The sequence below is a fragment of the Eriocheir sinensis genome, chromosome 29 (genome assembly GCF_024679095.1).
Source record: "Eriocheir sinensis breed Jianghai 21 chromosome 29, ASM2467909v1, whole genome shotgun sequence".
In the NCBI taxonomy this organism is placed as follows: domain Eukaryota; kingdom Metazoa; phylum Arthropoda; class Malacostraca; order Decapoda; family Varunidae; genus Eriocheir; species Eriocheir sinensis.
Genome location: NC_066537.1, coordinates 18,421,764 through 18,446,950, shown reverse-complemented (window position 1 = coordinate 18,446,950; position 25,187 = coordinate 18,421,764). Strand labels below are relative to the sequence as shown.

Here is a 25,187-nt window from a genome sequence, read left to right as displayed (position 1 = left end):
AGAGAGAGAGAGAGAGAGAGAGAGAGAGAGAGGGTTATAAGGTTATTCAGGACGTGTTGTGACCAAGTTTTGATGAGGTCACTCCCTTGGGCCTCCCTCCTTCACGGATGGACTGGTGCTTATAATATTGGCGTAGGAGGAGGAGGAAGAAGAAGAAGAGGAGGAGGAGGAGGAGGAGGAGAGGTGAAGAGGGTACGGATAAAGTTTGCTAAGAATGAGATTAATACAGATGTTAGGAAAGGGTTTGATAAGTAGTAGTAGTAGTAGTAGTAGTAGGAGTAGTAGTAGTAGTAGTAGTAGTAGTAGTAGTAGTAGTAGTAGTAGCAGCGTGGTGGTAGTAGTAGTGAAATCTGGCAAACTGTAACCGTAGACTTCTTGAGACCTTATCAGTAGTAGTAGTAGTAGTAGTAGTAGTAGTAGTAGTAGGAGGAGGAGGAGGGGGAGGAAGTGGAAGAAGAAGAGATAGGAAGAAGGAAACAAAATATACCTTACAAAAAAACAAAACAAAACAAAAAAAACATTGAAATCTTAAACAGTACAAAATAATGGCGTGTGTGTGTGTGTGTGTGTGTGTGTGTGTGCTCCCAAGTTTTCTCGTTAGGAGGCGTGGACGGGTGGAATCATTAGTGGAATCCAAGACTCTATCCAACACGTGACAGAGAGAGGATCACAACCCCAAAACCAGCCCAAACTCAGTCCAAAACTAGCCCCAAACCAGCTCTTATCTAGCCCAATGCAGCCCAAGCCAGTCCAAACCTATACCAACCTACCCCAAATCTATCCCAAATCTAGCCTAACCAGCCCAGACCACCTTAAACCTATCCAAAATCTATCCCAACCCAGTCCAACCAGCACAAACCCAACCTATCCTATCCTAAGCTAGCCCAACCCATCCCAGGCCAACCCATCTCAAGCCATGCCAACCTAGTCCAGCCCAGTCCAAGCTAGTTCACGGCTTCCTCTCCTTTTTCTTCTTCTTCTTCTCCTCCTCCTCCTCCTCCTCCTCTCCCCTTCTTGTTAATTAGTCTATACACTTTGTTAATGAAGGAGAGAGAGAGAGAGAGAGAGAGAGAGAGAGAGAGAGAGAGAGAGAGAGAGAGAGAGAGAGAGAGAGAGAGAGAGAGAGAGAGAGAGAGAGAGAGAGAGATGAATGGGACAAAAGGAAGACAGCTCTCTCTCTCTCTCTCTCTCTCTCTCTCTCTCTCTCTCTCTCTCTCTCTCTCTCAACCCTTCCCTCCTTCCCTCTTCTTCTCCCTTCCTATCCTCCCTTTCTCTCTCTCCTTCCCTCCCTCTCCCTTCCCTTTACCTCTATTTTTCACACCCTTACCTACCCCTCTCTTTCTCCTTCCTTCCTTCCTTCCCATTCCCTTCTCTCTTTTCTATTCCCTTTTCTCTACCTTCTCCCTCTTTCCCTTTCTCTCTCTACCCCATTCCTTCCCATGTTCTCTCCCCCACTTCTTCTCCTCCTCCTCCTCCTCCTCCTCTCTCTCTCCCTCCACTCACCCACAAACCAAGGATTCCTCTTGTTCTTCTCTACCGTCAGGCCGAGGAAGTAGTCGTCAAACCCGGCCACTGGATTCGCTTGGGGCTGCACCGATAGCGTCCCCTCAACCTCGGCTTCGTTACCTGGTGGAGAGAGGGACAGGTGAGGATAGCTGTGTTGATGATGATGATGATGGTGGTGATGATAGGTGTGAAAATGAGGTTAAAGGAAGGAAAGGAAGGACACAGTAGCTTGATAAAGAAAATATAGATAAAATAAAGATAAAATAAAGCAAGATAAAGAAAATGGAGAAGTAAAAACAAATAGTGAAGGAAAAATCAATAAAAGGAAAAAGAAGAAAATACAGAGGAGGAGGAAAGGGAACCAGATAAGACAGAGGAGGAGGAGGAGGAGGAGGAGGTTCAATAGAGACAGGAACTACAGGAAAAAGGAAACCAAAGGAGAAGACAGAGAAGGAAGAGGAAGACGAGAAAGGAGACGAGGAGGAAGAAGAGGAAGAGGAGGAGGAAGAGGAAAAAGAAGGGACACAAGAGAGAGAAAAAGGAATAAAAGTGGGAATAAGACGCAGAAGGAAGAGGAAGAGGATGAAGATGAAGAAGAAGAAGAGGAAAAGGAAGAGGAAATAAGTGAATAAAAGGAGGAAGAAAAGGATACAGAGAAGAGAGAGAGAGAGAGAGAGAGAGAGAGAGAGAGAGAGAGAGAGAGAGAGAGAGAGAGAGAGAGAGAGAGAGAGAGAGAGAGAGAGAGAGAGAGAGAGAGAGAGAGAGAGAGAGAAGAAGAAGAAGAAGAAGAAGAACGAGAAACGAAAAGAGAGAGTGTGGCCAGTTATAGTAAAAAGAGGAAGAGGAAGAAAGAGGAAGAAAGAGGAAGAGGAGGAAGATGTAGGGACACCCGGGTTCGATAAAGCTGTACTGCCTTGAGATTTATCCGCCGTCCACCGTGAAGGAAAGCCAAAAAAAGGGAAAAAGAGGAAAAATAAGGATCACGCTGGCCGCCACTTCCTCCATCCCCAGGCCGACCAGGCGAGGAAAGAAGAGAGGGACTAGAAAGAAAACGGAGAAGACAAGGGGGAGACTTAGAAGAAAACAAAGAGAGGGAAAGAGTGTGAAAGAAAACAGGTAAAAGGAAGATGATAGGGAAAGAAGAGGAGAAAACAAGAGGAAGGAAGAAGAAGAGGAAGACATTAAGAAGAGAACAGAAAGTCATCAGATATAGAACAGGAGGTGAGGAGAAAAGGAGAAGGAAAACAGAGAAGAGGAAGGAAATGGGAGAAAAAGGAGAGAAACGGAGAGAGTTAAACAAAACAGAAAGAGGAAAAAAAGAATGAAGAGAGAAAGGGAGAAGGAAAACAGAGAGGAGAGAAAGGAAAAGGAAGAGGAGAAAGGGGAGGAGAAACAGAGAGAGGGAAACAAAACAGAAAAAAGGAAAAAAAGAAGAGAACAAATTAAAAAAAATAACAATATAAACAATGAAGAAGAGGAAAGACAAACAAGACGGTAAATGAAGAAATAAAAAAAAGCAATGGAGTAAAGAAAAACAATAAAGAAAAGAATAAACATGACAAAACAAGGAAAAAAATGGACAGCAAAAAAAGAAAAGAAAAAAGAAAAGAGGAACCAAAAGAGACAGATTGTTTTCCTTCGCATTCTCGGGAGGCAAAAAAAAAAAAAGAAGAGAAAGGAAGGTTAAAAGACGGGAAAAAATGGTGGAAGATGAATGGGAGGCTTGAGGAGGAGGAGAAGGAGGAGGAGGAGGAGGAGGAGGAGGAGGAAGGGGGTGAGGAGAGACCAGCTGCCACCTCGCCTCAGGGAAAAAAAGGGAAAAAAAGGGAAAACAAGGAAAAGAAAACAATGACGACGCTGTTGTTGTTGTTTACGAGAAGAGAAAACAAAAAAGAAAAAGAAAACGTAAACAAAAAAAAACAATCAGTGAGGAAAATAAAGAATAATAAGAAAATAGAATATAAAAGAAAGAAGACAAGCCTGAATGAATTAAGAAAGGAAGGAAGGAAGGAAGGAAGGAAGGAAGAAAAGGACACCACATGATAAAAATAAAAAGAAGAAAAATAGTAAGAATGAAATGAAGGAAGGAAACAAAGAAAAGAAGAAGAGGAGGAAGAATAAAAAGAAAAAAAAAGAAAATTGCCACGCTTCATAATAATTTTTTAAAAGTCTTCGCTGACAACGAGGAAAATGAAGAACGAGAGAGAGAGAGAGAGAGAGAGAGAGAGAGAGAGAGAGAGAGAGAGAGAGAGAGAGAGAGAGAGAGAGAGAGAGAGAGAGAGAGAGAGAATAACGAAAGGAGGGTATCGAAAAAAAAAAGAGTAGAAGTAAAAATTGTCGAAAATATATATAGAAATTTACAAAGCAGGGCTAAATGCGGCCACGCCATCAAAGGGGAGACAGACGAACGACCGACAGATAAATCCACAAGCAGGGCAAAAGTTGGGAGTTACCGCTCCTGGCGCACGGTCACTCCGCTCCGGCCGCTCCTCGCGCGGAAATTTTACGGGAAAAGTTAAAGGCCGATAAAAATAAAATTACAAGGAATGAAAATGTAACCAACAAAAACGATGTCATGAAACGTACGGACGAACTCGTTAATTCGGATAAAAAAAAGAAATACTCGGAAAATCAATGGATAAAAAGCTATGAGATTTAAATGTGGAAAAGGGAAAGATATAAAGAGTAAGGTATAAAAAAGGTTACAAGGAATAAAAATAATAAAAGAATGAAACGTAGACTGGAAAAGCTGATTAGTTAAACGGAAAATGAGGAAAGAGAAAATAAACAAGAAAGGTTGGAGAAAAAAAATAACAAAAAATAATAGAAAAAACTTATTAATCAAACAAAAAACAATAACAAAATTAACAGAAAAAGTAAAAAGATAAGAAAAGTATCAAAATAAAAAATAAGGAAAAAGTAAAAATGTCAAATACAAAAAAATTAAACAAAAAAACATAAATATTATAAAACGTAAAACGTAAAACACACACACACACACACACACACACACACACACACACACACACACACACACACACACACATTTCCGCCAATATTTAACGCATGAAACGAACAAAGTAAATCACTCTCATTTCCATAATTCTCCAAAAAAAAAAGAAGAAGAAAAAACACAGGTGCGGTAACCGAGGAGGAAAGCAATTTAAGGGAAGTGGAATGAATCTTTTACCTGCAATATTTACTTGCCTGAGGCGGCCTAACTCAGTGAACGTTTGTACGGCTGATTACCCGTGTGTGTGTGTGTGTGTGTGTGTGTGTGTGTGTCAGTGCTGGGCACTTGCGGTACTTTTTGCGGTACTGCGTTACTGCGGTACTACCGCACTACCAAACCGGTACTGCAGTACCGCAGAGGATTGCTGAAAGTACCGGAGTACCGGTACCGCGTTTAAATTTCCTGCGGTACTTTTCGCGGTACCGGCAAACATTTTAAAGAGAAATAATGATGATAATAATTAATGAATAAATAAATGTGTAAATCAAAAATAAACAATACCACCGTTTGAGGGGCCCGGGGTGGGGGTGATGGGGGGGCACCTGACCCAGCTATTTAAACGCTGTCTTCTTCCTTCAACCTCCTTTTACTTATTAGGCTTCTTCTTCTGTAAATTTCTCTACCGCTGCAACATTTTTATTAGCAACTGGATCAACTATTTAAACGCTACCGACTTCCTTCAACCTCCTTTTATTTATTAGGCTTCTTCTTCTGTAAATTTCTCTACCGTTGCAACATTTTTCTTAGAAACTGGATCAACTATATATATATATATATATATATATATATATATATATATATATATATATATATATATATATATATATATATATATATATATATATATATATATACGCTATCCTCTCCCCTCTACACCTGTCCACCTTTCCACACCTGTCCCAAGCCATACCTGAGGACACGAGGGAGCGCGCCGACCAGCCATCTGAGCCGATCCATGAGAAGGACCCGGTGGCATTGTTCCTCCTGACGGCTCGCATAACACCGGCCACCTCCTGGTCCGACCCGAAGATGATCACACCTGGGGAATGGAAGGACAGGTATGGGTCAGGTGTGTGCAGGTGAAGGTGGAGGTGTAGAGGAAAGAAAGAGAGAGGCAAGGAAGATGGGATGAGAGTGGAACATAGTAGAAAATGAAAGGAAGGTAGATGATAGGAAGAGAAAGATGGATAATGGTAACAGAGTGGAGAGAAAGACACACGAAATAAAAAAAGATGAAGAAGAAAGGTAGGGAAGGGAAGATAAAGGAGGGAAGAAGAGGAAGGAAGAAAGATGATGAAAGGAGGATAGTAGAAAATGAAAGAAAGGTAGATGAAAGAAAGAGATGGATAATGGTAACAGAGAGGAGAGAAAGACACACGAAAGAAAAAGAGATGAAGAAGAAAGGTAGAGAGGGAAGATAAAGGAGGGAAGAAGAGGAAAGAGGAAAGATAGTGAAAGGAGGATTGTAGTAAATGAAAGAAAGGTAGATGAAGGACTGAGGAAGAGAGGTAGAGGAAGGGAAAGTAGAGGAAGGAAAGGTAGATGAAGGAAACAGAAGAGGAAGAAGAAAAAAGAAGACGAGAAGGAGTAAGAGAAGAAGAAAATAACAATAAAAGAAAGAGAATAATAATAATAATAATAATAATAATAATAATAATAATAATAATAATAATAATAATAATAATAATAACACTAACAAAACTGTAACCACGATTGCCAAGGCTTAATTACCTCCTCCTCCTCCTCCTCCTCTTCCTCCTCCTCCCCACGCCGCATTAAATCATCCCTGGACTCATTTACTCTCACCTAATTAAGCCAGAAATTATTAGTTAGTCTCTCATTTTGCCGCAGGAAGGAAAACGGAGGGAAAAGAAAACGGAAAACAAGAAAAGAAGAAAATGGGAAAAGTTGAGGTAGAGAAAAAGAGCACAAGCATTATTTTTCTTCTTTTCTTTCTTCTTACTTTTTCTTGTTTGATATTTTCTTTACGCTTTTCATTTCTCTACTTATTATCATGTTTTTTTCCTATTTTTCCCTTTCATTAAATCTTTTCATTGCTTCTTTCTTCCTCTTACACTTTCTTTTTCTCTCTTCGTTTCCTTTGTTATTTTTCTCTCTTTTCCTTTTCTTTTCCTTCCTTTCTTTTTCTCTAACTTTTTCCTTCATATTTTCTTTACTTTTTCTCTTCGTTTCCTTTGCTCTTTTCCACTCTTTTCCTCTTCTTTTCCTTCCTTTCTTTCTCTCAAACTCTTTTTCCTACATATTTTCTTTAGTTTTCCTTCTTTATTTACTTTTCATTTTTTCCCCATCTTTTTCCCCTCTCCCTCTCTTTCTCTTCTTATTTTCCTTAGTTTTTCCCTTCCTCTGTCCTTTCCGAGGCGCTGTTGGTTCGCTTCTCTTCAAGGTAAATGACCCAAGGCCTTGCCCTTCCTGCCTAAATCCCCCACTCATCGCTTCCCTTCCTCCCTTCCCTTCCCTTCCTCCTTTCCTCTCTCGTCTCTCTCTTCTCCCTGATCTCCTCTCCTCACCTCCCTGATCTCTCTCTCTCTCCTCCTGTTTTTCCTTCTTCCTTCTCCTTTTTCTTCTTCCTCTCTCCATTCTTTTTCTATCCAATCTTCTTTAATTTTTCTTTCCTCTCTTTCTTCTCCCCCTTTTTTATTTTTTTTCTCGTTCTTGTTGTTCTTCTTTTTCTTCTTCGTCTTCTTTCTCCTCCTCTTCTCTCCTCTTCTCTTCTCTCTTCCTCCTACTCTTCTTTTATTTATTCTCCTTGTTCTTGCTCTTGTTCCTGTTCTTCCTCCTCCTCCTCCTCCTCCTCAAAACACATTCCAAGTCCTCCTTCCTCCCCTAAGACCCATTCTGATCCCTTTTCCACTCTTCCTCTTACATCCGAGTCCCCTCCTCCTCCTCTTCCTCTTCCGCTTGCATTTGCTCTTTGTTTTTGTTTCTCAATGTCTAATTCCTTCTCCTGTTTCTGTCTTTCTGTTTCTCTTTCTTCTTCTTTTTTCTGCTCCTCTTTCTCTTCCTCTTTTCTTTCTCTTTCATTTTTTTTCTATTCTTTCTTTTCTATGTTCCTTTTTTGTCCTCCTTTCCTGTGTGTCCCTTTTTTTCTTCCTTTCTTTCATTGTTTTATTGTCATTTTCTTCTCCTACTCGTCTTCCTTCTCTCTTTCCTTCCTCCACCTTTCCTTCAACTACTTTTTCCTTCCTCTTTTCCCCCTTTTCTCTTTCCTCCCTCTATCTTTTTCCTCTGTCTCCTTTCAGCAGATTGTCTTTACGTCTCTTTTTCCCAACATTCTTTTAATTTCTCTCCTATATCTCTCTTTACCCTCTTCCTCTTTCACTTTTATCCTTTTCTTTCTTTTTTTTCTATTTTTTTATCGCTTTTCTTTCTTCCTTTTTCTATATCTCTCTCTCTTCTTATTTTCCTTAGTTTTTCCTTCCTCTTCCCCTTCTGAGTCTTTTTTTCATCTAACACTGTCATCCTATACTCACATCCTACAGTAAAATCCTACACCTACATCCTACATATCCTACGCCTCCTTACCTTTGGCCCGGTGTTTCTGCAGGAGCCTCTGGACGATGTGGTCATAGGCCCCCTCCTCGGCCACCCCGGAATCCTTCACCAGCTTCTCCTTCACGGCGATGCAGATGTTGTTCTGGGAGAGGAGTCCTTCGAGCTCCTCAAAGGCCTGGAGGGGGAAGGAGAAAGGAGAGGTTACGTTAGGTTAGGTTAGGTAAGATGGGTTAAGTTAGGTTGGGGTTTAGTTAGGTTAGGTGAGGTTGGGGTTTAGTTAGCTTAGGTTAGGTCATGTTAGGGTTAAGGTAAGATAGGTAAGGTTAGGTTAGGTTAGGTCGGGGTTTAGTTAGCTTAGGTTGGGTCATGTTAGGGTTAAGGTAAGACAGGTAAGGTTAGGTTAGGTTGGGGTTTAGTTAGCTTAGGTGAGGTCATGTTAGGGTTAAGGTAAGATAGGTAAGGTTAGGTTAGGTTAGGTTGGGGTTTAGTTAGCTTAAGTGAGGTCATGTTAGGGTTAAGGTAAGATAGGTAAGGTTAAGTTAGGTTAGGTTGGGGTTTAGTTAGCTTAGGTGAGGTCATGTTAGGGTTAAGGTAAGATAGGTAGGGTTAGGTTAGGTTAGGTTGGGGTTTAGTTAGCTTAGTTAGGTCATGTTAGGGTTAAGGCAAAATAGGTAAGGTTAGGTTAGGTTAATAGCTTAGTTAGGTTATATTGGGATGAGTTTAAAGGAAGGTGGGACAATGGAAGGAAGAGAAGAAGGGAAGAAGGGAGAAAGAGAGGAAGGGACGGAAGGAAAGAGAGGAATGGAAGGACGAAGCGAGGAAAGGAGACTTGAAGGGGATAGATAGGTTAGGTTGAGGTGAGTTTTATGAGCTCTAAAGGTAAAAAATGTAGCTAAGTAAGTCAAGTTAGAGGGGTAGTCGTTTTGAGAGATGAAAGAGTCTAGATTGTGACGAAGTTTAAGCTGTTTAGGAGCAATAGAGTTTAGTTAGGATAGGTTGAGAAGGGAGGCATAGGGCAAAGAGGTATAATATTGTTTTATATAGAGATGGTTTATAAGAGGTTGGGGTCTAGAAAAGTTTTGTTGTACTGAGCTAAGATGGGTTTAAGAGTGTGCTAATAAAAGAACAATGACTCAACTGTGCTCGCCTTCGTATCAGCAAAACAAAAGACGAAAAAGTTATGAAAAGAACAAAGAAAAAATAAAAAAATAAAAAACCTACCTCCAATTTGCCTCCGAACTAATTAACAAGGCAATGATCATATTACTTATCTTCCTCCTCCTCCTCCTCCTCCTCCTCCTCCTCCTCCTCCTTCTTCTTCCACGGACTTAATTAAACTTCCATTCATCCGGTTCTATTTTTCCCCTCATTCATTATCTCTCCATTTTCTTTTTTCTTTTAATTTTGTTTTGAACGAAAGAAAAAAAGGAAGAAAAAAATATAGATAACACGAACCAAGGGCGATGTTTTTATATAGACGATTGAATGCTCGAAATTCTGGGCCATAAAAATAATATAGGAACCAAAACAATATTTCTCGAACTTATACAACTGAAGAAAGATGAAAAGATGGAAGGATAAGAGAGAGAGAGAGAGAGAGAGAGAGAGAGAGAGAGAGAGAGAGAGAGAGAGAGAGAGAGAGAGAGAGAGAGAGAGAGAGAGAGAGAGAGAGAGAGAGAGAGAGAGAGAGAGAGAGAGAGAGAAAATATATATAATTAGATTTGGTTAGATTTATAGTAAAGAAAAATCATTAAATAACCCTAACCAGTAAAATCAGCAACAGCAACAAAAAGAGCAACAACAACAACAACAACAAATTAAAACAACAATAAAAACAATGAAAATAAAGAAAATAAACAAAAGAAAGAATGTAAACCAAAAATAAACTCACGAATGCAAAAATAAATAAATAAAATAAAATAAAATAAACAAACACAATAAACAAAAACAAAGAAAACTTCCTCTAATTCCTTGACGTCAGCTTTTATTATTAACTTTTTTTTCTCAAGGCAATCAGCTGACGAGGACAAACAGCTAGAAAATTGTCGCCCCAAAGTATTTATGCCGGCAATTTGCGAAGCTTTATTACCGACACACACACACACACACACACACACACACACACACGGGAAGGCGGTGATCGAGTGGTCAGCGTGCGTGAGTGGTGAGCCCATTGACCTAGGTTCGAGTCCCAAAGATTCACGCTGACCATTTCAACCATTGCCGAGTGTCTGAAGATTACCCCCATGCTGCCCGGATCTTCAATCAACCTTAACTTCAGCGATTTCCATCAATTGCAGCACCGGGGGACAGCATGGGCCAAGCTGCGTTACCAGATTCTCGTACTCAGCCTCTTATGTTTTCCCATTTCCAACCCAAAAACTGTCTCCTCCACTCCAATAACTACATACATTTATAGTTACCGTTCAAAGGTTTAATTAATAGTGTCTTTTTGCTATAGTTAATTGTCTGAAAACGGTAAATACAATGGTGGATACGATAATCTGGCAACGCTGGGCCAATCAGGAGTCACACATCACGGCAGCCACTATAAATAAAATCCGCCTGCGCCACTACCGAGCAGGGGCCGTATTCCAGGAGACCCCTCAAGAGAGTCTACCGGCGATACAGTCAGCACATTAAAAGAAGATAAATGAAAAGAAAACACACTAGCTTATTCGGGGCGAGGACGAGAGGAAAGTGGGATAGTTTCAGCTACAGAGAGGAAGAAAACAGTCATAGTTGTTTTAAGAAAGTGGAAACGATGTATAAGGGTTGGAACACACGGACGAGGCAGAGAAATGAGGTGCAGTTGACATGCGAGACAGAAAACAATAATGACAGCCAAATTACGCTCCAAAAAACACGAATGATGAAACTGACGCGGCAACGATTAGAAAAAAGAATGCAAAGGTGAAAATAAAGTGAGGAATCTAATCAATAAAAGTGGACAAGAATAAAAAAGTATTGAAAATTATGGTTGACACGTGAGACAGATAGCAGTAACGACAAGCAAATTACTCTCTCCAAAACATGATCGAAGAAATAGATGCAGAAAAGATGATTAGAAAAGAATGCAAAGGAAAAAAAAAATGACTTAGATATCTAGATGTAAAAATAGACAAGGGAAGGATGAATGAAATGTAAAAAGTAAAGAGTAATGAAAAACCGAGAATTAGAAAAGGCAAAAGTTAGAGGAATTAAACGAAAAAAAGGAAATAAAAAACGAGTAAAAATCGATAAAGAAGAAGGCAAACAGGAATGACACGAAAAAAAAGGAAATGAAAAACAATATAGAAGAATCGATAATAATAATAATAAAGTAAATGTTAAAGATATGAAACTAGAATTGGTAATGAAAAACAGTTGACACGAGACACGAAAATCTATACTGACACCCCAAACCACCCTCTGCCAACATGACGGATGAAAATGAGGTGACCCAAAATTATGTAAAGAAAATTCGAGTCTGAGAATGACCCAGATTATTATTAGCGATATGATTTTACGCGCGCCGTCCATGCAGTTTGAGGAGGTTAATATGCAATAGAGAAGATGGAAAAAAGAGATTAATACGAGATTGAGGATTTATTAGGATAGTGAATGACGCAGCTACACACGTCATCCCTCGGTATTAATGAAGGTTAATGAGATATGAAAGAGATGAGAATGAGGTTAGTAATGGATTGAAGATTTAGGAAGACTATGAAATAAATGTTAATGCTGATAAGAAAAGTAAGTTAGGTACACACATGTTATTTTAAAAACATTACTTGGCATTTATGAAGGTTAATGTGTAACAGGAGAGATGAAAAATGAGGTTAATACTGCACTGAAGATTTATGAAGGCTATGAAATGGATGTTAATGTTAATAAGAGGAGACAGTTGGGTTTACAAGACGTGGATTTAGAGAGAATACAAAAGAACATTATTAAGTAAAGGAAAATATGAAAATAAGGTTAATATTGGTCTAGAAATCTATTAAGGGTACGAAATCAATGTAAATGCTGATAAGAAAGACAGTTGAGTATACGAGACGTGGATTTAGAAACAATACAAGAAAGACATTGATAAAAAAAGACAACTACAATTACTATGGAAATTTAGACTTCTCAGGTTAATTAAAAAAGGGAGGGACAACGTAATTACAGACTGGAAAAATGGGAAAAGAAGACAGACATGGATTTGGAAGACAACACAAAAATATATTAATGAAGAGAAAAACAATAATAATAACGATGTATTCAAACTTTAGACTTTACAGATTAATTAAAAAAATGATTACGAAATTAAACTTTGTAAAAAAATTAAGACAGCCGTTCGAAGTTGGTAAGCGAACAGAACAATGCTCGTGGTGATCGGAAAAGTTTAAAAAGGTTGAATAAAGAAATTCAGAAAAAAACTTCAACCATTTGGAAGAAAAATATGCAAGAGACGATAGACTCTACGGACAATGGAATGAAAATATATAGCTAATGACGATGGAAAAAGAGGAATAGAACAATAGATATGAATAGGCTAACAATGAAGAGGATGGGAAATAAGATAAGAATAGGATAAGATGATAATAAATAAAGACGAGAAATAGAATAGAATAACATGATAAATAAAGACGAGAAACAGAATATAATAACATGATGAATAAAGATGAGACAAAATAGAATAACATGATAAATAAAGACGAGACATAGAATGTGATAAGATGATAAATAAAGATGCAACATAGAATAGACAAAAAAATAAAAATAAAAACTAATTCGTTGCGTGATTACCAGAAACGCGAATCAGACGAAACAAACACTGAAAACAACTGACAGACGGCGCAGCGAAATTTAGCGAAACTTTCCGAAACTTGACGAAAAAGAAAGGAAAAGAAAAAGAAGCGAAACTCTGGAGGGCGGGAGTGATGTGATTTGGGACTCCGATATTTAAAGGAAAACTATAATTGCGATGAAACAAAACTTTGGGGGAAACGCGGCCAAACGGAAAAAGAAAACAGGAAGAAATTAAAACTTGGATGCGCGCAGGAAGGAAGGAAGGAAGAGGGAAGGAAGGAAAAAAAGTTGCAGTCACAGGAATGGGAAGGAAAAGGAAAGGGAGGGAAAAGGAAAGGAAGGTAAAAAAAGGGGTTTGTAGGTCAGTAGAGGAATTCAAACGGTTTAAAAGTCAATGCAGGAAATACAAAAAAATACAGAAATAGAAAAAAAATTAGAAAAAATAATAAAAATGACGAAAATTTTGGATAGATGAATGTATTATTTAGAATTTTGAAGACGAATGTATTTTTTTTTGGAATTTTGAATAGACGAATGTATTTTTTTGGAGTCATATAAAAAAAAAATTCAGTTGCAATAAAAAGAATATTCATTGCGAACAAACAAAAAAGGAAATAAAGAAGAGAGGAAAGAAATAAAGGAGAACTCAAAAAGAAAATAGACATGAAAGAAACAAGAGAAGAGATGCCAATTTCAAAACAATACACGAAGAATCCATTGATAAAAAAATAAGAAAGAAGGAAAACTAAAATAACAATAGATTCAAACTGAAGACTTCATGATTGAAAGAAAATAAAGAAAAAAATAAATGAAATAAAGCAGTAATTGAAGGGAAAAAAGAGAAAATCAGTGTTTAAAAGTACCTCCCCCCCCAAAAAAAAGGACTGGAAAACTTACCCCCCCCAAAAAAAATAATATAAAAGGACTGGAAAAACTTACCCCCCCCCCAAAAAAAAAGGTACTGGAAAAATTAACTCGGAAAACACAGGTAAAAAAAAAAATCGTACTTTCTACATCAAAAATATTTTCCACAGACAACAAAAATTAATAAAAAAACAAGCTCACAAAGAAATAGCATGGAAAAAGAATAAAAGAGTGAGAGAGAACGCCATAAAGAAGAGAGAAAGAAATATTTGAACACTGAAATATCTGGAATGGAAAAACTGAGACTTGCAATAAAAGGAAAAAAAGGGGGAAAGGGAAGGAAAGGAAGGGAGGAAAGGAGGGAGGAAACGAAGGAAGAGAGGAATGAATGAATGAAATATCTGGAGTAGAAAAACTGAGACTTGCTATAAAAGAAAGAAAAAACGGGAAAGGGAAGGACTGAAAGGAAGGGAGGAAGGAAAGGAGGGAGGAAAGGAAGGAGGTGAGGGAAGAATGAATGAATGAATAATGGAAGGAAGGAAAGAAGAGAGGAACGAAGGAAGAAAGGAAAGAAGAAATGTAGAAAGGAAGGGGAGGAAGGAAGGAAGGGAAGGAAAAATGGGACGAAGAAATGAGAGAAGGAAGGAAAGGAAGAAGACAATAATGTAGAAAGGAAGAAAGGAAAGAAAGAAACAAGAAAAATGGAAGAGCTGACAACAGAGAAAGAGAAAAAAAAAACGAAAATGAAAAATAAAAAGAAGAAAAAATGAAACAATAGGAAAAGTAATTAAGCAAAAAAGTGAAAGCAAAACACATTTCAAATTTAGGAAGAAAGAAAAAAACAAAGACAAAAAGGAATGATGAGATAAAAGAGAAGAAAAAAAAAAGAGAAACAGGAGAGAAAGAAAATACCGCAAAGAAGAACGAAAGAAATAAAAGAGAAAAAGAAAAAAAGAATAAAAGAAGAGAAACGAGAGAGGAAGAAAATATCACAGAGAAAGGAAAGAAAAGGGAAGGAGAAAGACAATATTAAAAGAAGGAATAAGAGAAAAATAGGAGACAGTTCACGAATTTCAGCACAAGGGAAGGACTTAAAGGGATTGAAATAAGGCTGATAAGGAGGTAAGCAAAGACCTGAAGAAGAAGAAGAAGAGGAGGAGGAAGAGGAGGAGGAGGAGGAGGAGGAGGAAGAAGAAGAAGAGGAGGAGGAGGGTGCGTGTGTAGTTCAGATATCGACGAAATTTTTTTTTTTTTTTGTGTGTGTGTGTGTGTGTGTGTGTGTGTGTGTGTGTGTGTGTGTGTGTGTGTGTGTGTGTTCGTTTGTAAGGGACTGCACAACTGGGTTCATCCATTCTTGCATGAAAAAGAAAATAATAAAATAAAATAAAACAGAATATAGAGAAGCTCCCCCTCAACAGCGTGAACAGAAAATGGGAAACGTGAAAGAGGAGAAAGGAAGGAAGGAGGGAAGAAAGAGAGGAGAAGAAGGTTAGAGAGAAAGGAGGTAACGAAAGGGAAGAAGGGAAGAGAGTTAAAAAGTAAGGAAGGAAGGGAGGAAGGAAGGAGATGAGAAGGAAAGAAAGAAAGGAGGTAGAGAAAGGAAGGAGAGGGAAGGAAGGGAATAGAGAAAGAGGGAAGGAAGGGAAGGAAGGAAGGAGGTAGAGATGAGAAGGAAAGAAAGAAAGGAGGTAGAGAAAGGAAGGAGAGGGAGGGAAGGAAATAGGGGAAGAGGGAAGGAAGGAAGGAGGTAGAGATGAGAAGGAAAGAAAGAAAGGAGATAGAGAAAGGAAGGAGAGGGAAGGAAGGGAATAGAGAAAGAAGGATAAAGAACTAGAAAATAAGGAAAGACGAAGTGAATGAATTAATGAAGGAAGGAATGAAGGAAGGAAGGAAGGGAAAAGAGAAAGAGGGATAAAGAAGCAGAAAATAAGGAAAGACAAAGTGAATGAAGGAATGAAGGAAGGAACGAAGGGAAAAGTGGAAGAGGGATAAAGAAGTAAAAAGTAAGGAAAGACGAAGTGAATGAATGAAGGAATGAAGGAATGAAAAACGAAGTGAATAAATGAATGAAGGAAGAAAGGAAGATAAAAAGAGAGAGAGAGGAAGGAAGAGGAGGGAGAGAGAGAAAGGAAGGAAAAATAAAGAGTACAGTAACTAACAATTGGAAACAACGGAGAGAAAAAAAAAATCACGAAAAAGGAAACACAGAGAACAAAAGAGAACGAAAGAGATGATAGGAAGAGGGAGGGGAAAATAATAACGTAATAAAAATTAATAAAAATAAAAGAAAGAGATTTAAAACACGCAATAAAGGAGAAAGAAAAATACAATAGAGGAGAAATATATCTTAACGAACAACAAAACCCTTTCCATCTCTTTCGTCTCTTCCCTTTTTCTCTTCCTCTTTTATCTTTTTTTCCCCTCCTTTGTTCTCCTTCTTCCCTTCTCTTTCCTCTCTTCCCTTTTTCTCTTCCTCTTTTAACTTTTTTCCCCTCCTTTGTTCTCCTTATTCCCTTCTCTTTCCTCTCTTCTTCTCTTCCTCCTACTCATTCATCTTTTTTTCTCCATTCTCTTCATCGTCATCATTGCTATCATATTCTTTTTCTCTTCCTTCTACTCTTCCTCTTCCTCTTTCCTCTTTTTTCCTTCCTCCCATTTTCCAGTATTATTCTCCCTTGTTCTCCTTCTTCCCTTCTCTTTCCTCTATTCTTCTCTTCCTTCTCCTCATTTATCTTTTTTTCTCCATAGTCATCATCATCATCATTGCTATCATATTCTACTTCTCTTTCCAATCTCCTTCCTCTCCTCCTCCTCCTTCTTTACCACCATCACCATCACCTACCTTGATCCCATAGTTCGATTCCTCGTAGATGATGGAGATGTAGGACCAGCCGAGTTTCTTGACGATCTCGACCATGGCCTTCACCTGGTAGTGGTCCGAGGGGATGGTTCGGGAGAAGTATTCGAACCGTTGCTTGTTGCTGAGCTCCGGGGACGTCGAGAAGAAAGACACCTGAGGGAGAGAGAGGTAAGATGGGTTAGACAGGTGTAAGGGAAGGGAGGAAGGGAAGGGTTGGGTATGGAAAGGAAAGGAAGGGAAGGGAAGGGAAGGGAAGGGAAGGCAAAGTAAGGTAAGGTAAGGTTAGGTGAGGTAAGGTAAGGTAAGGTAAGGTGAGGTGAGGTGAGGTAAGGGAAGGGAAGGGAAAGGAAGGGAAGGGAAGGTGAGGTGAGGGAAGGACAAGGAAGGGAAGGGAAGGTAAAGTAAGGGAAGGGAAGGGAAGGGAAGGGAAGGGAAGGGAAGATAAGGTAAGGTGGGATGAGGTAAGGTAAGGTAAGGGAAGGGAAGGGAAGGGGAGGGAAGGGAGGCATAGGAAAGTAAGGTTGAAGAATAAATGGGATAGAAAACTGTTTGAGAAAAGTAAGGAAAAGGAGGAAGAGGGAAGGAAAGATAGGTTGGAAAGTGGAGGAGGAGGAGGAGGAGGAGGAGGAGGCAGGAATGTGTTAATGTACTCGGAATTTCATTGACTACATACATTACGAAAGCTCTTATGTGAAGCCTACGGTAGATAGATAGATATATAGATAGATAGATAGATAGATAGATAGACAGACAGACAGACAGACAGACAGACAGACAGACACAGAGACAGATAGACAAGCAGGTAGAACAAATAAGATGAAAGGGTAAGTAAGTTGAGACAGGAGGAAGAGGAGGAGGAGGAGGAGGAGGAGGAGAAAGAAACTCGAAAAGGAGGAATAAAGTTGAAATGCAAGAAAAAGGAAAAGGAAAAATAACGTGTTAGTAGTAGTGATAGTAGTCGTAGTAGTAGTAGTAATAGTAGTAGTAGTAGTAGTAGTAGTAACACCAGCCACAACTTTCACTATAAACATCCCACAACTTTTCTCTTTCCGAACTTCGCAAAGGCTCAAGTTTGATATGTTTTTTTCAAGTCTTTCGGCATTTCGAGTCCAGAGAATTGACGCGACATTATTTACAGCTACCGACGGACTCTTAACCCAAGTATCCTGTTATAGTAGGATATCAATGTATTATTATTATTTAATATTACCACGAATTATTGCAATGGAAATCAAAACCAGATAGAGATACGCCACCTTTCCCAGGAATGTCGTCCGTCAGTGTTTACCGTCTCAGTTTTTGTATACTTCTGCACCTGATGGGTGCGGATGGTGGTATCGACGCTGATGATTGTGTTTAAATTGTAAACAAGACAACGCAACTTGACTCTTCCTTCAAGTCCGACGAGACACACAACGACAGTCGCCGTCGTCCGTCGCTTCTTGTACATACGCGAAGGCTTATATAATTCGCCTTAAGAAAAGTCTTTCTTTAATCAACACCCTTTAAACGCCCCCCGACAAGCCCGTTACAATCCACGTCTCCCACACTGAAGGTATATTGACAAGTCTGTAGAGGTTGTGTTAGCATTTCCATGGCTAGTTTTATGAGCCGTGATACTTAGACAAGGCTTCTGCGTCTAAGAATACCACTTTTTTTTTTTTTTTTTTTTTTTTTACATCCCCGCCTATAGCGCCGGTAGGCTTCCTTCAGGGGCCAGACGGTCAGCCCAAGCCCGTCTTGGCGCAGGCAATTTTTATTTACAGTGGCGCCAGTTATGCTGATGTGGAACTGCCTTTTAAGACGCAGCCACCCCTTGCAAACACCCCGTAAACTTAATCACTCTATAAGTAACTCACTCCACAAACTTAGTCACTCCATACGCTTAGTCACTCCAGAAACGTTGTCACTCTAGAAACGTTGCCACTCTAGAAACGTTGTCACTCCAGAAACGTTGTCACTCTAGAAACGTTGCCACTCCAGAAACGTTGCCACTCCAGAAACGTAGCCACTCCAGAAACGTTGCCACTCCAGAAACGTTGCCACTCCAGAAACGTTGCCACTCCAGAAACGTTGCCACTCCAGAAACGTAGCCTCTCCAGAAACGTTGTCACTCTAGAAACGTTGCCACTCCAGAAACGTTGCCACTCCAGGAACGCTGTCACTCCAGAAACATTGCCACCCCAGAAACGTTGCCACCACAGAAACGTTGTCACTCCAGGATCTCATGAGTGTAGAAATCAATCGGGTTCTAATGAGTGTTTTTAAGTTCATATTATACACACAAGCCTTGCCAAACCACCACCACCAGGGTCATAAGACTACCCCCCACCTCATGGACATACCCACCAAACCTCCTACGAAAGCCTTGTCGAATCTGCGTGTATGCGTGTAAAAGCCCAAAAATGTTTAAAAATACGACCCTCGGGCACTCAAGCGACCCTCCCTGCACCTGCACTGACAAGATGAGGAGTTGGACCACTTTATCCACGCCTCGGGACAATGGGACCTAAGAATAGACAGAGTAGACCGTCTTGGAGTAAGGACTGAGGTGCGTGTTGGGAGACAGGTGTGTGTGAGGGGGGCAGGGGGGCAGGGAGAGTGGGAAGGGTTGAAGGACATTGAGTATGGGTTAAATTTGTCTTTCTTCTTGTCCTCCTCCTCCTCCTCCTCCTCCTCTTCCTCGTCTTTCACCTTCCTACCTGTGTCTTTCCTTCTCTCCTATTCCTTTTCTTATTATTTCTTTTCTCACTCATTTCCTACTCACTTTTTTGCCTATTCCTACTTTTATTCATTCATCTTCTTCCCTTCTCTTACTTATTCCTATCTTTCTTTACTTATTTTCTATTCTCCTCTTTTTTATTGCATCCTTTCCTCTTCCTTTACTTTCTTACCCATGTCTTTCCTTTCTCTTCTGCTCTTTTCTCTCTTCTCAAATACTGATCTAACTCATTTTCTATCTTCCTCTTTTCCTAATCTACCTTTCCTCCATCTTTTTACTCCTTTTCTTTTATCTCAAATACTTCATCACCCATCTCTTTCATATCTATCTCACTTTTCCTTCTTTTTCTTCCTCCTTTTTCTTACCTCTCTCAAATACTTCTCTCACATCTATCTCCTCCTCTTCCTCCTCCTTCACTCCTTTTAAATTCCTAAGTACACTGAAAGAAAAACAAACGGGTATTGATTCCGCTCTTCCAAACCCTACGAGAAACAGAATCGGGGAGCAACTGAAAAAAAAAAAAGTGCCTACATAACAACCTTTCCCTTCAGGCCTTTGAGATCAGTTCCATCAATATCACTCCGCCAGACGCCGATCTCTCCGAGCAATCTATGAATCACTCAGACGGGCTAATGGCTCCACCCAACACGTCATTACTTATTCCTGTATTGGTATGGTGAGTGTACAAGGGGATGAGATAGAAGCGGATTATACCAACACTAAAGCTCTATAATAAGGTAAAATAAAATGGAAACAAATACACAAACTCTAAACTCACTAACACGCGAAGAAGTAAAACTATAAGATAAATAAAGTTCCTAGACAAGATAAGACAAAAAAAGAGCACCTGAGATTAAAACTAAAACTAAACAAAAAGAAATACACAATAACAGGAAAACAATGGAAAACCTAAACCAGCCCAGACTCCGCTACTCACGCTAGATTGATCACGGCCGCCCAAACACCCCATCCAGTGAAGACGAACGAGAGACAGAGAGACACTCGCTGACATACGGCCGAGGGAGGGAACCCGATTAATATCCGTCACACTTAGCTTAACCACTGTGGCGGGGAGACAAAGGGTGCTGGGGAGGGAGGGGAGAAGGAGAGGGAGAGGTAAGATGCAAAGGGAGAGAGAAGTAAGGAGGGAGAAAGGGAATTTGTTGGGGTGATTGATGAGGAATGGGGGAGTAGGAGTGGGGTGCTAGAGGTGAAATTTAACTATGGGGTGAAGTGAAAAGGGGAGAAAGGGAGGGGAGAAAGGGGATACAAGGGGGAGAAGAGAAGGGGAAGAGTAGTGTGATGGGGAAGGGGCGATGGGGGTGTCGTTGGAAAGGGAAGGGAAGGGGGTGAAGTGAAGGGCTTGGGGAGGAAGGGAAGAGGGGTGAAAGAGGGGAGGAAGTAGGGGGGAGGAGTGACTATATGAAGAATGGGGAGGATTTCGTAAGGTAGGGGAAGGATAGGTAAGGTTAAGGGAGGGGGAGGAGAAGGAGGTTAAGGAGAAAGATATGGTTAAGGGGTGAAGTGAAGGTCGGGGAGGAATGAAACTGGGGAGAAGAAGGGAAGCATGGAAGGGGGAGGAATGACTATATGGAGAATGGGGAGGATTTTGTTAGGTAGGAGAAGGATAGGTAAAGTTAAGTTAGGTTATGGTTAGGTTAGGTTATGGTTAGGTTAGGTTATGGTTAGGTTAGGTTATGGTTAGGTTAGGTTATGGTTAGGTTAGGTTATGGTTAGGTTAGGTTATGGTTAGGTTATGGTTAGGTTAAGTTAGGTTATGGTTAGGTTTGGTTATGGTTAGGCTATGGTTAGGCAAGGTTTGGTTAGGTTAGGGGGGAGTAGGAGGAGGTTAAGGAGGAAAAAATGGTTAAGAGGGAAGAAGGGGGTTGGCTTAGGGAGGGGGGATGAGTGGGAGGGTAGGGGGCATGTCAGGAGGTTCAAGTCAGGTCGGTTGAGATGTCGTTTGTCTTAATGCTAACGACCTTCGACCTGTTTACTTGAGAGGCCGAAACAATACCGCGACGGCTGCCTCTCCAATGCTCTCTCTCCGTCTGGCGCAGTTTGGCAACCCCTTGGAGACTAATGATCCAAAAAACTCTGGTGCCACGAAATTCTGGTCCTGAAAAATTCTGGAGGTAAAGAATTCTGATGCTACAAAAAATCTGGTGCTGAAATACGCTTGGGCTAAAAATTCCTGGTGCTATAAAAACTTGGTGCTCATAGATTCTGGCGCTATCTGGCATCTCTCTTTTTAGCAGGCGAATGATGCAAAAAATCGAGTTTCTTTTTAGCTTGAACTGAGGCGAATTACAGCGTGGAAAATACTATGGAACGGTTAATAGTTTCTTCTTCTTTTGGCGGCATAATAAAGGAAGTAAAGAGTGAAAAATGGTTATAACTGGCAGGGAAGTAGTTATTTTTTTATATTGTTTTAGAGGGACGCCCACAAAGCTCGAAGTGGGGAAGATACATTCGTGGGAAGTACTATGGAACGGTTACTAGTTTCTTCTTCTTTTGGGGGCATAATAAGGGAGGTAAGGAGTGAAAAATGGTTATAACTGGCAGGGAAGTAGTTATTTTTTATATTGTTTTAGAGGGACGCCCACAAAGCTCAAGGTGGGGAAGATACATTCGTGGTTCTTGAGCTAAAAAGGATTATGGAGTATATGATCAATGTTTAAGATGATAACTTCTGCTTTCGTTCTTGTACTTGTTCTTCTTGTCCTTCAATTAGTACTACCTCTTTCTCCTCCTACTCCACCTCCTACTCCTTCCCATCGTCATTATCCCATCACAGCCCTTTATCATACGTCAAGGGAATGAACCAAGGGCATGATTCTCTCCCTCCTCTTCCCTTCCCCTTCCCCCTCCTCCTCCTCCTACTCTTCCCCCTTCCTCCTCTCTCCTTCCTTCTTACCAGAGTCATATTACTTGTACGAGAGAGAGAGAGAGAGAGAGAGAGAGAGAGAGAGAGAGAGAGAGAGAGAGAGAGAGAGAGAGAGAGAGAGAGAGAGAGAGAGAGAGAGAGAGAGAGAGAGAGAGAGAGAGAGAGAGAGAGAGAGAGAGAGAGACTTACCTGTATAATGACCTTTAATCAATTCTCAAAAAAAAAAAAGGGTCATTTCCTTGCGTGCTTGGTTGTCTGTCTCCATAAATCTCTCCTCCTCTTCCTCCTCCTCCTCCTCCTCTTCCTCCTCCTCCTCCTCCTCCTCCTCCTCTTCTTCCAATGTCACATCCCCAAATTTTGCATAGATTTTACTCTTGTTTTTGGTTTTCTTTGTGAGAGAGAGAGAGAGAGAGAGAGAGAGAGAGAGAGAGAGAGAGAGAGAGAGAGAGAGAGAGAGAGAGAGAGAGAGAGAGAGAGAGAGAGAGAGAGAGAGAGAGAGAAAGAGAGAGAAGGGGAAAGGAAAGTGAAAAGGAGAGAAGTAGTTAGCATTAAGTAAAAGAGGAAGGAGAGGAAGGAAAGAAGGAAGGAAGGAAGGAAGGGAGGAAAGAAGGAAGGAAGTGTGAGGAACGGAGATAAAAGGAGGTATTAGAGGAGAGAGAGAGAGAGAGAGAGAGAGAGAGAGAGAGAGAGAGAGAGAGAGAGAGAGAGAGAGAGAGAGAGAGAGAGAGAGAGAGAGAGAGAGAGAGAGAGAGAGAGAGAGAGAGAGAGAGAGAGAGAGAGAGAGAGAGAGAGAGAGAGAGAGAGAGAGAGACAAGAGAGAGAGAGAGAGAGAGAGAAAAAAGAAAGAAAACAGAAAGATGAAAGGTGAAAATAGAGGAGGATAAAGAGAGAAAGAGGGACAAGAGAAATAAAAGAAATAAAGAAAATAAAGAAAACGAAAGAAAAGAGGAAACAGAGAAAAGCTTTAAGTCACTCACCAACCACCACCAACACCACCACTCACCAACCACCACCACCACCACCATCACCACCACCACCACCACCACCACCTTGAAAGCCACAACATTATATAATATTTTTTGCTTCTAATCCTTGTCACAGCCTCGCCAGACGGCCAAGGAGAAGGAAGAGGAGAAGGAGAGGAAAGAAGAAAAGAGAGGAGAAAACGGAGTAGAAAAGAAAAAGAGCGGTGAAAAGGAAGAGGGGAGGAGAAAAGGAAGGAAGGGATATGGAAAAGGAGGTTGCAGAAGGAGAGTATTTTTCTCTTCTCTGTACCTCTCCTCCTCCTCCTCCTCCTCCTCCTCCTCCTCCTCCTCCTCCTCCTCCTCCTCCTCCTCCTCCACCCCCTCCCTCGCGTTCATGATTGAGGAGGTTAATCTTGGGGCCATTACACTACGCAGCGTCCTTGAGAAACTGGGATCTCTTTAAAGGGGGGAGTCTCGGTATTCGGAACTCGGAAAAGCGGTTTCTACGAAGTGCTCCCAAATTGCTTAGAGTATCGACGCTGGCCCGAAACAATAACCGCCAGAATTGCATACTCAGAGAACTGCAGAAAGCGGAGAAATAATGAAAATAGTGTTGTTTGTAGTGGTAGCGGGGTGGTGGTGGTGGTGGTATGGAAGAGATGTAACAGGAACGCAATAGAGGAGGGAAAGGAGATGGTTAAAGTAGTACGATTCTGCGTAAGAGAGAGAGAGAGAGAGAGAGAGAGAGAGAGAGAGAGAGAGAGAGAGAGAGAGAGAGAGAGAGAGAGAGAGATAATGACACTCGCTTGCAAAAAAGGAAGAGAGGGAAAAAGAGAGCATAAAAAGAGCTTGAAATGTCGGAAGAGTACTTGTTACATGAAGAGGAAGAGGAGGAGGAGGAAATGGAGGAGAGGAGGAGGAGGAGGAGGAGGAAACACAGGTGGAGGAAGAAGAGACACAGTTCCATGAATACATTTTAGACGAATTTGGCGAAGCGAGAGAGAGAGAGAGAGAGAGAGAGAGAGAGAGAGAGAGAGAGAGAGAGAGAGAGAGAGAGAGAGAGAGAGAGAGAGAGAGAGAGAGAGAGAGAGAGACTATCTATATTCAATTATTAGTATATTCAATTGACTTTTGTTATTATTTTTAACTGACATTCTCTTTTATATTCGGCAAAAAAATCCACACACAAAAAAATTAATAAATAAACAGCCAAAAAAATAATACTAAAAATAATAATAATAGTAAAAATAATAAATAAATAAAAATAAATTATACCAGCTAAGAAAAGAAAATAAGGTGGTCACGTGATCGATTTCCCCCGACAGGTGTGACGAAAAAAAAATAATAAAAACAATAAAAAAATAAATGACGATCGATTATTTCCAGGTAAGTAAGTGATGTCAGGTGAGATTTTGACATGATCGATCTATTCATTATTAAGTTATTCATGTGTGTGTGTGTGTGTGTGTGTGTGTGTGTGTGTGTGTGTGTTAGTGCGTTTTTTTTAAACTTTCTATCTCTCTCTCTCTCTCTCTCTCTCTCTCTCTCTCATTTAGCCTTGTACTGTTTCTCTCTATCTTTTTTTCTCCTCTATATTTTTTTCTTCTTCTTCTGTATCTTCCTCCTTGTCTTCTTCCTCCTCCTCCTCCATATCCTTATTTCTCTTCTGTTTTCCTTTTGTATAATTTTCAGTATCTTTCTCTTTTCTTCATTTTTCTTGTCTTTCTCTTTATTTACTCTCTCTCTCTCTCCATCAACTTATCTATCTATCTATTTTTCTCTCGTCTAAATTTCTTTTTTTTCGCATTTATTGTTCCATTATTTTTCATTTTCGTCTGTTTTCTTATTTTTTTTATATATTTCATTACTATACTCTCTCTCTCTCTCTCTCTCTCTCTCTCTCTCCCCCGATGGTGTTTTGTTTTGGTTCCGAGAGCGAGAGCGAAAAACATGTACCATTTTTTATCACTTTGTTATTTTCTCTTTATAGTGTTACACGTTCGGCTCAATCACACCCATTATTGGCCCTATTACCCCTATTACTGTTATTATTGACGCGCCACCCACCGTTAGCTTGCCCC

General features: G+C 40.3%; 1 protein-coding gene across 1 annotated transcript in view; it reads right to left on the bottom strand.

Annotated features, from left to right (window-relative positions):
* LOC127005291 (metabotropic glutamate receptor 4-like) overlaps positions 1-25,187 on the bottom strand; it is a 107,030-nt gene that overhangs the window by 45,552 nt on the left and 36,291 nt on the right. Inside the window, exons 3-6 of the mRNA XM_050874085.1 lie at positions 16,515-16,685; positions 8,063-8,207; positions 5,430-5,558; positions 1,504-1,626 (exon numbers count right to left, since the gene is read on the bottom strand). Of these exons, the coding sequence (XP_050730042.1) occupies positions 1,504-1,626; positions 5,430-5,558; positions 8,063-8,207; positions 16,515-16,685 (568 nt within the window). The remainder of the gene's footprint in view (positions 1-1,503; positions 1,627-5,429; positions 5,559-8,062; positions 8,208-16,514; positions 16,686-25,187) is intronic.